The sequence below is a fragment of the Tachysurus fulvidraco genome, chromosome 5 (genome assembly GCF_022655615.1).
Source record: "Tachysurus fulvidraco isolate hzauxx_2018 chromosome 5, HZAU_PFXX_2.0, whole genome shotgun sequence".
NCBI classification, from domain to species: Eukaryota; Metazoa; Chordata; class Actinopteri; order Siluriformes; family Bagridae; genus Tachysurus; species Tachysurus fulvidraco.
Window position 1 is genome coordinate 28,735,890 of NC_062522.1, and position 14,501 is coordinate 28,750,390.

A 14,501-nucleotide genomic window follows, 5' to 3' on the forward strand; every position below is an offset into this window, starting at 1 on the left:
ATCCTGATGAAATAAAAAACTTTAACCGATAGACTGAAGGTGATTTTGGTGCTAATGTGTCAGTTATCATCTATTTTACTCCGGTGAGATTTTGCCATATTGATGGTCTGGTTATATAACGGCATGAATGTGCAGGGGTTCCAAATAAAGTAGAGTTGTACATAAGCAAGAAACCTTTTTGTAAAGTTACAAAGAAATAAACACCGTCTTCAAAAGAAATATTTAATGTGTACTTTGCAAAACACTCCAAAAAAAAAAAAGTTATTAGCCATGGACCATCAATCGTATACAGCAATGCAGATTTTGACCATTTTCCAAACATTTTATATTATTCCTGTACCAATACCATGACCCTGGTTTTATCTGCACTCGGAAAACCAAACATCCGAGATCAGATTTGTCTACATTCCCTCTGATCAGCAGTTTACAGTGGAGACGAGTCCAGACTGTCTAAACAACAAAACCAATACCACTAAGCAACAGCCAAAGGATGTGGGAATGAAGATCATGGTTTTTACTGACAGAGATTCCTAACAAACTGGGTTTTATTTTTTTTAACTGCAAAAAGAAATTCTGTCCAACTGAGCCAGCTGTATAATCTGATCCCGAGCTGAAGACAGCGGTTACTGCAGGTTATGGATCATTTCCTCCTTGGCGATGAGGTGTGTGGTTTTGTTGACGAGGGACATGAGGGAGTTGAGTTTGTGGGACCAGTCGTTCAGCAAGTCGTTGGGGTCTTTGGGCCTCTGGAAGTTGATGATGCCTGCCAGACGGTCCACTTTGGCGTAGATGGTCTTGTTCACCACCAGATTAGACAGGAACGCCTCGGACTCCTGCAGAGAGCGTATGAATAGGAAAGCACGGCTTGAGATTTAATCTTATTCGTAGGATTTGTAGGAAGACGAGAATAGAGCTTTACGTAAGTACTTAAGTACGAAACTAAAAATAATCTGCCATCCAAGTACCTGGAAATCAGCTGTTATTATAGAAAGAGATCGGTGGATATCACGTGTTTTTTTTTTACTTACCTCCTTTCTAATAATTACAAACTCTCATGAAGCAATTGTTTCAAAAGCTAAATTTTGTACTTCTTTAAAAATCTGTTTAAAACATACACTTAAGTTTGTTTGGGTTTTTTTTTAAAGCGACTAAAAATAAAAGCACATTGACAAAGATTTTATAAAAATAAAATAAAATAAAAAAATCCATAGCAGAACTTACGTCAATGGAAAGGTCGAGAAGGTCAGCCATCCTCTTCATCATGATTCTTGTGTAATACTTAGCCATAATTCTTATGTTCTAAAAGAGATCGAAAGCAGCAGATATTTACGACCGCAATGAGAAAAGTCGAATAGTTTCCAGACTCTAAGTTTTCAGGTTCTTTGATAATGACTGTAATTGTTGGATGTGAGGAATAAAACACCTCAGTGAAGGCTGTTCTTGAAAAATAATTCCCTTCCTTGTGGCAATGGCATCAGTCCTGCACTATTTTACTTCTTATTAATTCAAGCATTAGGAGGTCACATCTATTAAAGAAAAATTGATACAACTTACATGCTCTACCACTCGGTTTTTCAGGTCCTGCCATCTCTTTTCTCCGTCCTCGGTGTTGGTGAAGACGTCAGTGGCAGGGCTGTCAGGAGAGCCCTCGCGCAGCTCTTTCCCATAATCCTCCACCAGTGAGGACCAGCGCATCAGCTCCATGGTAGTGAACTGTTTCAGGAGGTCCCTGCAGGAAAAAAGGCAGCTTTTTTTTGCAAACGGGTGACGGACACGTTGTATCTTAAACGTGCAGTAATACGGAGTTAAGTGAATGCACAACAGAACCCAGAAAAGAAATGGTTCAGAAAGAAAGGACTGATCATTTCCAAGAACTAAATGTCCCCATGTCTGAGAATAAAGACAAATGCTACACATTTACTTGTATTTAGGAATTTCTTCCAGTTTCTTGTCTGTGCTGATCCGATGGACCAGATCGGACTGTTCGTTGTCGTACGGAGACAGAACCACGTAGAGCACCACGCTCTTCAGGGCCTGGAACACGACACGCAGTGGAGAAGAAAGATTGTGTGTAAAATGAATCTCTGCTCCAGAGATTAAATAAAGCTACCTAAACTAATCCCTTCATTCATCCATATAATTTACCATGTCATACGTTTCACTTAAACTATTCTAGCTGCTGCTGTTGGGCTATGAATTTGTACTGCACATAACACCAGAGTACTGCCAGACTGAAAGAGCTCCTGATTGCAGCTTTAATGAATTACCTGCTGCCACTTGGAGCTGTCCTCCAGGATGCAGGGGGTGTCGTAAATGGCCCGGTAGTGTTTGCATATGGAGAGGTAGGAGCCTTCATGCTGATCCACTTGAATCATCAGATTGTAGTACTTTAGTTTTGACTCCTAAGAACAATACAGTGAGACAGGTTGGGAATGGAAAAAAATGTAAAAAATAAAGTCTTTCATAACTCACAAGAAAAATAAGAAATATTCAGTTATATACACACACACACCCACACTTCCATTGCTTTGCTCTATAGTCCAGTTCTGATGCTCACATGACCATTGTTGTCACTTACGTCAGTAAACAGGGGACAACATGGGCACACTGTCTGGTCTGCTGCCCCGTACACAACAAACTGTGATGCACTTTTTATTCTGACACCTTTCCATCAGAACCAGCTTTAACATTTGTGTGACATTAGCACGTTTGTTGGATCGGACCACACGGGTCAGCCTTGGCTGCCTATGTCCCTGTCACCAGTTCACCACTGTTCCTTCTTTGGACCACTTTTGATAGATACTGACCACTGCAGACAGGGGACCCCCTAAAACAGCTGCAGTCTTGGAGATGCTCTGACCCAGTCGTCTAACCACAAGTTGGCCGTTTTCAAACACACTCAAATCCCTACACTTGCCCATTTTTCCTGCTTCTGGCAGTGCTGGGCCGTGAACCCTGATCCTCTGAACAACAACCCAAAGCCTTAACTACTTGAGCCCCTATATTTATATAAGTGTGTAATATTTTGCTGATTAGAATTCAAGCTATACTGAAACAGAGGTAAACGGCCACCAGCATGCTCCCGTCACACCTTCAGTGTGCTCTTCGCTTTTACACGGCGTCTCGGCTCTCACCTCGGTGCCTTCCTCCTTAAAGAATTTGGTGTTGATCTTCTTGCTGATGATCTGGGTTCGGATGTAGTCTTTAACAGCTATACACAGCCTCATCTGCTCCAAGATGAACTCCACCTTCTCTTTCTTCTCCATGGAGCCGTACGTTTCCACCTGCGAGATGAGGGAAAGGCGGCGATTACAGTTTTATGCGTGTGGGTCATCTGCTAATTCACATAACGCTAATAAAACATAACACTATCTTCATCAAATCAAGAACATTATCCATTAACATTTACATTAGGCTGCAGGGTGTGTGGGCACGGGTGCATTATCAGGTCGCAATCATTGCGACACGAACATTTATCATGCTGTTTGATGACGGGGATGCACTTATTTCCAGGGATTTCAGAACTGCGTAACAGATATTGCGTCATCGGGTAGGCGTGGCCTATTTGATAATCTAACCCTAAACATAGTTTTCGGTTGTTTATTTGTTTTGTAGAATAAATCTACCTGTATGACTGTTTTGTCCTTCGTAGTATGCTGTTGTTTTTTTTTTAAAGAGGGCGTTTTTCCAAGACCTCCGGAAACACTCCCACTTTACATCGTGGTAACGAAACCCCTGGAATTTAGTGAATGCCGTTTGATGCCATCACTAACCTGTATTGTACTAGAAGGCTAATTGTTTACTTTGTCATGGTTTTATCCACAAACAGCTTGCTCTCAAGATTTCTTCCTCACGTTCTCTCAGGGGATGTGTTTTTTTTTCTTGGTTTGCACATTTGGGAACTAAATCTACACCAGAAACTTTAGCCACATCCCAAATGACATACTATACACTGCAGTAGTAACACAGTAGTAAAGTAATTGTTTTTACTAAATGAAAGCAAAATTCTCGGTCAATCTATGTAATGTAATGCTGCTAGCTTTAGCAAAATACTCATTTAAAAGGTGCTTGTAAAATGTCTTGACCACCGGAGTGTCTTTTTGTTACTTACACTATTCAGCCTACTACACAGAAATGTATATGTGTCATACTACATAGAAATAACAGTTGGAACTGGGCTAATGATTTGTAGATTTATTGACTAATAAAGCTTAATAACAAGAAGTGATAGAAAGCCTAAAAACTCACCTGCAGCTCCTGCAGAATGGACGCAGCTTCCTTAATCTCACCGCTCTGCTCTTTAATGCCAGCCAGTGTCTTCGTGAGTCTCGCACGCTCGATCTCAACATAAATCTGGACAGGACAAAAGGAAAGATTATTACAACATTAGTTTTCATTGGGAGAAGCCTGGAGCCTGGATGAAGGACCGACCTTTCCGGCAGTAACGGTTCGGAGAGTGTCGATGAGCCTCAGTTTGACAGTCAGGTCACTGGCGGTGTCCACGTACTTGTAACACTCCTGCACCATCTTGGCCACAGCCTGCAAAAAGACCATGAGCACTCAAGTTAGGGCTGGACGATATGGCTGAAAACTGTATCACGATATCAGTGTTTCATATCGGTCGATATCGATAATTATTGATATTTTTATGACCCATTTAAAATAAGGACCAGGAGAAAAATATTACATTTAAACATTTTTATTTTAAACTTAACCTTCCTCTGATCAGAATCCCCTCAGTTATTAAGACAGAAATGTCAACAACCAGGAAAACTCAAATAATTAGAATGTAAACATAAGCCTAAAGTCACAATGAACACTTAACAATTATCTCTTAACATTTAAGGTGCAAAATGAAAGAAAATGTAAGAAATGCTTAATAAAGTGTAATAAAATAGTGCAAAGTGTTAAATATAAACATAGAGAAACGGTCTTGCATAAATTGCAGGCGACATTTGCCTGACTACGGTCAGACTTATAATATCCAAAAAACTGCCATACTGGCAAGCTGACTTTTCCTCTTTTATTTACAATGATATGGCGCAACCAAACATGATATTGTTACAAGATTGGCTGTTAGCGTGTCACTCCCTACATTGCTAGGTTACCAGAGAGGGAGTGCCTTTGTTAACGCAACCAAACTCACTTGCAACCTCTGTTTTCTACCGACGAAGAATAAAAAATATTGAACGTTTTTTTATTGATATCGATCACGTGTCTATCACCATACATATCGTTTTATCGCCAAGCCCTAAGTCAAGTATAAGCTAAAATCCAATAATCAAATAAATTCATCATTTATTTAAAGAATTATACCTTACTAAGTCTCCTGGAAAAGGCTAACCAAGCTTGTGTGCAGTAAATCTCACCTGCTTCAGCTGACTGCGTCTCTTCGATAACAACATGATGTTCTCGTTGAGAGCGTCCCAGTCTTTTGCCTCGTAGCACATCTGCACGATGGCCACCAAGATCCGGGATGTGGACACCATGTCCGAAGCCTGGAAAGAAATCCATGTACAAATAAAGGGCTTATTCTGGGTGTGTTTTTTGTCATATTGCAGACAAGCAAAACTAAGTTAATTATGCACATGAAATTATAAAACATTTAGACTGACCGTCCTGGTTTGCTTCTCCAGAGACAGAAGATTCTCGACAGCTTCCTGAAGCCGCCCTTCCTGCACACACAGGGTTACGGTAAGAGGTGAATTTTGCAGTGAGTTTTTCTGAACCAAGGTAACCATGCAACCTCCTCAATGAACCTCGATATTGATATTGATGCTTAAAAAGCACCCTCAGACATCTGCTCTAGCCATAGCACGAACGATAGGTTGATAGTAATGCACTTATTCTAATACATAGTCTAAAACAAATAATACACTTGTTTATTAACAAAATAAAACTTACTAATGCTGATTAGGAGACAGATACTGAATATTAAGCTGTTCATAACAGTTCAACTTTCCTAGTTTATGAAATCTTCAGGATAGAGAAGTTTATACTTTCTGGTTTCTTGGTAAAAATACAGAGAAAGTTTGCAAGAGAGAGACCACGAGAAAGAGAGAGACTGTAAAAAAAAAGACCGTGAGAGGCCACGAGAAAGAGAGATAGAACAGGAGAAAGAGAGAGACCACAAGAAAGAGAGAGATGGACAGCAGAAAAAGAGAGAAAGTTGGGCCACAAAAAAGGTAAGAGACTGTGTGTGTTTGAGAGAGACAGACAACCCAAGAGAAAGACAGACCACCCGAGAGAGACTGACAGACCACCAGAGAGAGACAGACAGACAGACAGACCACCCGAGAGAGAGAGACAGACAGACAGACAGACAAACCACCTGAGAGAGACAGACAGACCACCCAAAAGAGACAGACAGACAGACAAACAGACCACCCGAGAGAGAGAGACAGACAGACAAACCACGCTCGAGAGAGACAGACAGACAAACAAACCACCCGAGAGAGAGAGACAGACAGACAAACAAACATACCACCCGAGAGAGAGAGACAGACAGACAAACAAACATACCACCCGAGAGAGAGAGACAGACAGACAAACAAACCACCCGAGAGAGAGACAGACAGACAAACAAACATACCACCCGAGAGAGAGACAGACAAACATACCACGCGAGAGAGAGACAGGCAGACAGACAGACAGACCACCCGAGAGAGAGAAACAGACAGACAGACCACCAGAGAGAGAGAGAGAGAGAGAGAGAGAAAGTGTGTGAAAGAGAGCGAGAAAGAGACAGAGAAAAAGAGAGTATTTACGTCATAAACAGCAGCTTTATTAATATTTAGACAGATTTTTAAAAGTTATTATTATTTATCTTATAGCGCAAAACACAAGCAAATATCGGACACATTTGGTTTTGTTGCCTAATGAAGAAGAATGTTATAAAAAAAAGCTATTTTCGTTTCCTTCTCTCTGCTACAGTCCTTACATTACGGGTTTATTCGGCTTGCTAACAAGCAGGGGTTTAGCTAGCATTAAGCTAGTATACACTACGCTAATTACCCTAAAACTGTAAATATATTGGATAATTTAGTTGTAGTAAGTTTGTAATAATGTTTATATAAACTACAAACAGGAAGCAGTATAGAATAAAGATAATAAAGAGAAGAGAGAGATGTGAGAGCTAATAAGCGGTGTTGCTGTATCATGACTCAGCCGCACTGCACAATCCGTCTATTCAACTCACTTTAGCTAATTTCTCGCACTCGGGCAGCCGCTGGTCTACAGTCGCGCTGTAGTCAATTTCCATCTTCACCATTTTCCCATCTGATCTCTCAGCCCTGTCGTCCGACATGTTGACGTCTCTTTTAATAACAACAAACTCTTAAATCCAGTTATTCGCTTTCACTGTAACGCCGCTAACATCCGCTGCTAACATCCGCTGCTTAATCTCCGTCGTCAAGCCACCGGAAGCACTTCATCAGAAGTACCCACGAGCTCGAGCGCCGTCTAGTAGCTCGGATGCTAACGCCATATTATGTTTTTTTTTTTTTTGACACTGTTTGACAGCCGCGATGTCAAGTCGTTGTCCCTAAACCGTTTTTTTATTCCCCCCCTGTCGACTTCTTATTTAGGTCGGGGAACTACATACGATGATAATCAAACGTAAAAAGTGTTTAGGTTGATATTAAGAATCCGGCTGAAACGCTTTTGTTTGTTGTTAAAGAAAGCTCGCGCGCTAGCCGTGAACTTCCTTCAAGCGATTTTGAATAAGGAAGTAGCTCAGTTAGCTTAGCTTAGCTTAGCCTAGCCTAGCCAGCTAGCTAGCTCTCGATATGTAAACATCCCAAATGGAGGGTGTGTCCGAGTGAATATTTTTTTTCCTGATTATTTTAAAAAGAAAATTTTTTTGGGAGAATGGGCGACGCGGCGAAAGTTCAGCGTCGGGAGCAGTTAAAACGCTGGAACGGCTCGACTACAGACCGAGAACCGGCCGCGCCGCGGAGACGCTGGCGGGATGTAGAGGAGGATGGACGGGAAGATGGAGAGAAAACACGGGACGCAGACGGCCAACGACCTGGCCGGCAACACGTCAGAAGAAGGTGACTTAATTATTAATAACTAATAAGAATGTTTTCTTTACGTTGATTCTACACAACCACGCCTTTTCAATGTTGCTCAATAGCTGCCTTTCTTACTCATCACAATCGGAAGTCATAGAGCAGTTACAGTCTAATGCATAAGGTACAACATGAACAGTGAATTTCTATAACTTTTTTCCTCTATAATACTCTGTCTGACTTCTCATAAACTCAGATTTACTCTATAGAGATATAAAGATAGACAGGTGTGTATTATATAAGGTGATTAGATGATCAGTTCTTTTCCCTGATGAAGATTTGTTCCAGCGGTTTGGATATTATTACTTACAAACCAGTCGTAACTCACTTTTTAAGTTGTACACAATACGATTTTGGATTCATTTTGAGGGAGGAATTTATGTAAGATGGTGATTATGTAACAGACACCTTCCAGAGAAGTGTTTTATCAGCTCAGGGCTGTTCAATGCCAGAGAATCGCTTCCTCAGTCTGATCAAGATCATGATTTTTTTTTACGATCTTGAAGCACTGCACATCAGAAGAATAAGGAATATATATTTAGAGTAGTGTAATATTTAGTTAACGCTAACCCTTAAGCTATAAGCCTACCACTCGAAGAAGTCAGATGGCACCCAGTGATGATCGTGCAGCACTTTGTCACCATTGACACCATTGACGGTTGATAAAGATATGTACAGCGTTAATCCAAAAACACACACCATCTCCTCATCTACCATATTGACCTCGTTAACACTGGACGGTGTAAAAACACTCTTACTAAACTCTTGGCATATCCCGACAGAGACTGGCTGTTCTGAAGAACTGTCAAGCGCTTCCAAAAGGAATCGAAGGACAATAACAAGAGGCACATGGAACAAGATTTTAGAGCCCTGACTAGGGTATAAAACGATGTGCAATAACAAACAATATTCAAAGAGTGCGATACAAAACACGCTTTATTATTTGTAAAGCACACACTTAAGTTATGGGATGTGTTCCCCATAGAAGTCACTGCAAAGGAGTATGTTACTATAGAAATAATAACATTAATATGCGACGCATTGATATGAGCCCTTTGATGTGCAGCTGGCACTATTGTCAGAGCTGCTGTAATAGAAAATCAAGCAAATGCTTCTGACCATTCAGAATCGAGAAGTCAACAGCACTGTGATATGAAAATTATATAATAGATAATAAAATTCTATTAAAATTTGGTGGTCTAATAAAGTCGAAGCCTCACAGCTCCAGTTGAGAGCCAAATGATATTAAAAGTGAACCTTTTTAATTTTCCTGTATTTACATTGGCTTTAGGTGTTTGTCGTGTCTAATTTTACATTAGATAATAGATCTAGAATTTTTTTATTTACAGACACCGAGTCAGGAAACTTTACCAATCATACTGTCTTTTCAAAGTTCTCAGCAGGTTTCTCTTGTAAAGTCTTATTGTCAACTCAGCGAACCCTAATGGGGTTCAGGTCAGGGGTCTATGGTTGCCATGTTAAATCCTGATTCTGCAGCCTGTGAATCACTGTATGTTCTCAATCATGAGTCAGCTTTAACTTCCTGGCAGAAGCATTCAGATATTCATTTGAACATCTCCTTGTACTTCATGGAGTCCATGATGTCATGCATTTGTGTGGAAAACACTGCTACAGACGCTTCTGTGAAAACTGAGGAGCATTACACTTGTGTAATCTTCCAGGCAGTTTTTTTTTTTTTTTTTAACAGCTCTAGTTGGTTCAATCGACATAATTATTGGCTCAGAAATGTTTATAGGGACTTTCAGGTATGTAGATATTTCTATGGCTAGTCCCTGAATTTCAACTAACTGGTGAATGACTAAGGCAATTTGGGCTGTTAGTCAGGGATTGTTAAAGGAAGTATATTATATCAGCAAAGGTTTTTGACCCTCATACCCCTACGAGCTTGTTGACCATCACATTCCAGATTTTGCCCCTGCAGTTCTAATAAGCGCCAATCTTCTGGGAAAGCTTTGGAATTTTTGCCTATCAACCACAAGAACATTAGTGAGGTCAGGCACTGATGTTGGATGAGGAGCAGACAGGAATCTAATTAATCTCAAAAGTGTTCAGTGGGGATGAGTTCAGAGCTCTTTGCAGGACACTCGAGTTCTTCCACTCCGACCTTGGCAAACCATGTCTTTATGGACCTCAGTTTGTTTACAGGGCATTGTCAGGGCGTAATGCTATAGCATACAAAAACGAATCGCCAGTGTTTTGGTTGATCTGTGACATTTGGAGTGATTTTGGTGTAAATTCCATTGGACTGGCGGACTGGCATTGTTACTCTGACAACTAATCGGAAGAACTACCATGGCAAGTTAAAATGCTGAAGGAAGGGGCTAGGGGTTGTCAACTACTCAGAAATGTACAGAGCAAGCCTTAACAAGCTCTCAAGGCAAGATTTGGCAGTGGAAAAGATAAAGAACTACCCAAAGCAAATAAAAAAGTTTTCAGTGTTTCATGGGCAGTACAATGAAAAACCATGCACTAGTCGTGACTCCGTATATGGTATGTTATTGGACATGTTATATAACACGATACAGGTTATGCATTTCATTTCCCAGATCATGGTTTTAAAGTTAAAAATGTGACATATGGTTCAGAAAATTAAACTTGAATGGGCCATAATTTAATCGATTCAGCCTCCTCTGTCTTGATAAAGTCTGATTTCTGTTACACAGGCCCTTTTTTCTTCTGTACACGTTATCAAATGAACATTCCTTTCGCATTGTGTGTGTGTGTTTTTTCTCTCTCTCTCTTTCTCTTTTCACCTCCATACCTCTCTGTCAATCATTTTCAGTTAAAAGTGCATAATTCCCAATATGTGAGTGAATCAGCCAATATGTGAGTGAATGGAGCTAAACCTATTATTAAAAAATACGAAGATGACGGATGATTCTGGAGTTTAACCCTAACAGCAGTTCAGTCCTTACTGAGAATATATGATGTGCAAAAAAAAAGGGGACAGTTTATAGTATACATTATACAGTGGAGATCAAAATTAGAGAACAATTTATAAACGCTTGATTTTTTATTTTTTTTCTGAAATATGGTTAGTTTTGGAGATGCTCACAGGGAAGGAACCATATTCCCTGATAATGCCATGTAACTGTATAAGAGGCCCAACCTTTTGTCCAGAAAACAATTTTCCAAACCATGACACTTCCTCCTCCACCTAGGGTTAGGGTTAGGGTCAGACACAAATAAATTACTCCAACTTTGGATCAGTTCTTCTCTGTCCATGCAACTTGCTGAAAATGTCATGGCTTATACAGTTAATATACAGCTCTTATACAGAAATGAGGAAGCAGACCTGAGTCAAGAGAACGAGATGAGGGGAAAGTGGGCGGAGCTTCTAAGTAGTGTTCATATTATTTTGCACACGTATACAGTAACATGTAGTGCGGTTGTAAATATCGGGAATGGGCAATACGATGATATAAAATTCATATCATAATAAATGAGTTTGTAACAATTATGAACTTTGATTAAAATTAATGATAAAATTTAATTTAAAAGAATTGAGTTCAAGAGTGAATCGATTACTGAATCAACATTTGGTCCGTATTAACAAAAGCCTTCATCAAACCTCCTTGTTTTTCATATAATTCTTTTATTTTTTTTCCATATATAAATTTCAGATTGGCAGCAGTTTAACCTTATGAAATTTGTAGAATATTTCCAATAGTTACCTACTGTTTTGCTGGAAGATTATTAGCAACCAAAACTCAGACATGTTCTTTAAGATTGTGATGTGATATTACTGTTATAACACTAACTCCTAATGAGGATCTTGAGAAGCGAATAGAGCTGTCATTGTGTTTGTGTGTGTGTGTGTGTGTGTGTGTGTGTGTGTGTGTGTGTGTGTGTGTGTGTGTGTGTGTGTGTGTGTGTGTGTCAGAAAGCGTGTGCGATTTGAGAGGACGGCGGAGTTCCTGGCCGTCTGTGCCAGCGGAGACACAGAGGAGGCGAAGGAGATGCTGAAGGAGTTGCAGATTATAAGCAATGGGGACAAAATGTCTGGACAGGACATGGTTAATTCTTCCAACGCCGATGGAATCTCAGCACTGCACCAGGTACAAGAATCAGTGTGGCACTTTTTCTGGGTTAATGATTAACGTTTTTGGGGTTTAAGCATAATTTCAAAATACCAATCTGCAATGAATGGTTTTACCTCCGTTTCTGTAACTGTTTGTCATGTTATTATCATTTTCTATCAAAAAACATTAAAACCCTTTCAGGGCAGAAATGATTGTTATTGCTTATATGTGACAACCAGTGAACTCTAACATTGCATTCACACCGTATAGGGACGACTATAATGACCATCTTAAAAGTGTTCAATTGGAAATATGAAAAGTCTTTTTTTTTTTCTTCTTTCAGACAGCCCTTATTTCTCTGAATAAATCCAGAAGGGATGTTTGAGAGTCCAGAGGAAAAAAAATAGGAATTCTAGGTTATAATTAACTTCCTGCTTCAGCTCCATTATAGACGATGAAGAGACGATAATGTTTAGCACGAACCTAGCTATACGCTAATGCTGGCAAAGATGAGAGAAATCTCACAAACTCCATTTTTATCTCATGAATGTAAAGGCAGAGTCTGAGCACATTGAGGTCTGTACTCTAAATCTGTACATTATTAATGTACTTAATGTACTTATTTAATTTAAATTTAAAGTTTATTTACATTCATTTTATTCTCTCTTGCTAACTAAAATAAGCAGCCAGCTAAGGATTGGATACTGTGGCCAAGGAGAGAAATGCATACTAGCTAGTTAAACCCAACTAATAAACTATTTGGTTAATTATTTTATTAACATTAACATGTCTTTACAGACAAAGATAAACAGCAGAAATTGATTGTTGTTGTTTTTTTAAGAAGAGGAGACTTTTTAAAACCGTAGCCAGAGATTTTCTGAGCTAACTTTTGCTAGCTAAGGTTCTCCATATGTAAACACTCTAAATTATTGCCATTGACCAAGACGGCTGCCTTCCATTATGTGTCAGTGATGTTTCTTATCTACAAACATGACTTCATAGATTGACTATATTTGAGGTATGGGAAATGTCTGTTTCTTTAGTGAGACGTGTTCATTTTAATGCAGCTATTCATACAGAGTTTGTGTGATGTCCCTCAGGCCTGCATCGACGGTAGTATGGAGGTGGTGGTCTTCCTCTTGTCTCAAGGTGCTAACGTAAACCAGGTGGACAACGAGGGCTGGACCCCGCTTCACGTAGCAGCTTCCTGTGGGAACATGGAAATTGCTGAGTATGTATTTTATTTAGTGTGGCATATAGCATTGAGCGTCTGCTGTGTTTTAATGATGAGTATTTGTTTTGGCTCCCTCAGTAAACCTAATTGAGTGTTTTGGTTATTGTTAGAAATCATAAGCACCTCTGTTTATATAGTGTACATGTCAATAGTGTTGTGTTTACTAACTGTGTTTATACTAGAGCACAGTTTAATTCTGAACTCTGAGAATCGATTGTGTCCACAGCACAGCAATGGCAGTAGTACCAGCTGTAATGTAAGCAGAATGTGGTATTATTATTATATATATATACATGCTGCTAAGAAAACATATGATCAGTCGGGTGGACTAGTTTTACAGCAAGCGGAAGACTTCAGGACAGAGGACTCTGTGCTTTCTGATTTCAAGTGTGTCGAAATCCTGTCATCAGAGGTGGCTTTGAGAAGAGCTAACAATGTTGTCAGGGTGGGAGGGGTTTAATACTCTCACTCCTGTATATCACAGTGATCCCAGCCAATCACAGGCATATGTGAGCTCAACTGGCCTGTGTCACTACTTGAGCAAGTCTGTGTTCTTTTGGTTAAAAACAATAATAATAAAAAAAAAAAATTGCTTCAATAAAAGAAAAATGAATGAATAATTGTGATAAATATGAAGTAAGTAATGTAAATAAAAATTTGCCTCTAAGCCATTATGCAGCTTTTTATTGCAGTGTGAACACGAGGCAGGAATTATCATGAATATCACAGATGTGGTGCTGGAATAGATGAATATATTTTTATTGACTCGTGTGTGTGTGTGTGTGTGTGTGTGTGTTAGATACTTGCTGCAGAGGGGAGCATCTCTTAGCTTGGTGAACTGTGATGGCGACGTACCATTAGATATCGCCAAAGACGAAGCCATGGAGGCACTATTGCAGCAGCACACCCTGAAACATGGTGAGTCCGAGAGGAAGGCAGACTGGGAGAGAGAAAGACAGAAAGCTCTTATTACCATGAATAGCTCATCTCCCACTCATCCAGTCATGCAGTGAACAAGAGGGAGATGTGACTCTGACGTCAAAGTCCAGCTTTCAAAAATGTGTTTGTTAGTCACTGTGACTGCAGGACTGTGACTGGCATTTTACTGAACCTGCTTGTAACTATGCTTTCAATCCTCAATCCCAAAATAAG

At 39.8% G+C, this 14,501-nt stretch overlaps 2 protein-coding genes across 4 annotated transcripts in view; one reads left to right on the forward strand and one right to left on the reverse strand.

Annotated features, from left to right (window-relative positions):
* Positions 1-208: 208 nt before the first annotated feature.
* psmd12 (proteasome 26S subunit, non-ATPase 12) lies at positions 209-7,447 on the reverse strand. Its single transcript, XM_027133596.2, has 11 exons — positions 7,199-7,447; positions 5,616-5,675; positions 5,370-5,498; positions 4,432-4,539; positions 4,249-4,353; positions 3,135-3,284; positions 2,268-2,402; positions 1,922-2,034; positions 1,555-1,729; positions 1,222-1,299; positions 209-833 (listed from the first exon to the last, which is right to left on the reverse strand). The coding sequence occupies exons 1-11, from the start codon at positions 7,304-7,306 to the stop codon at positions 624-626; spliced, it is 1,371 nt and encodes a 456-aa protein (XP_026989397.1). The 5' UTR covers positions 7,307-7,447; the 3' UTR covers positions 209-623.
* A 107-nt stretch (positions 7,448-7,554) lies between these two features.
* ppp1r12c (protein phosphatase 1, regulatory subunit 12C) overlaps positions 7,555-14,501 on the forward strand; it is a 23,009-nt gene continuing 16,062 nt past the window's right edge. For all 3 annotated transcript variants that reach the window (XM_027133593.2, XM_027133595.2, XM_027133594.2), the window contains exons 1-4: positions 7,555-8,054; positions 11,977-12,151; positions 13,216-13,346; positions 14,149-14,267. In XM_027133593.2, the coding sequence (XP_026989394.1) occupies positions 7,870-8,054; positions 11,977-12,151; positions 13,216-13,346; positions 14,149-14,267 (610 nt within the window). In that variant the 5' untranslated portion in view covers positions 7,555-7,869. The remainder of the gene's footprint in view (positions 8,055-11,976; positions 12,152-13,215; positions 13,347-14,148; positions 14,268-14,501) is intronic.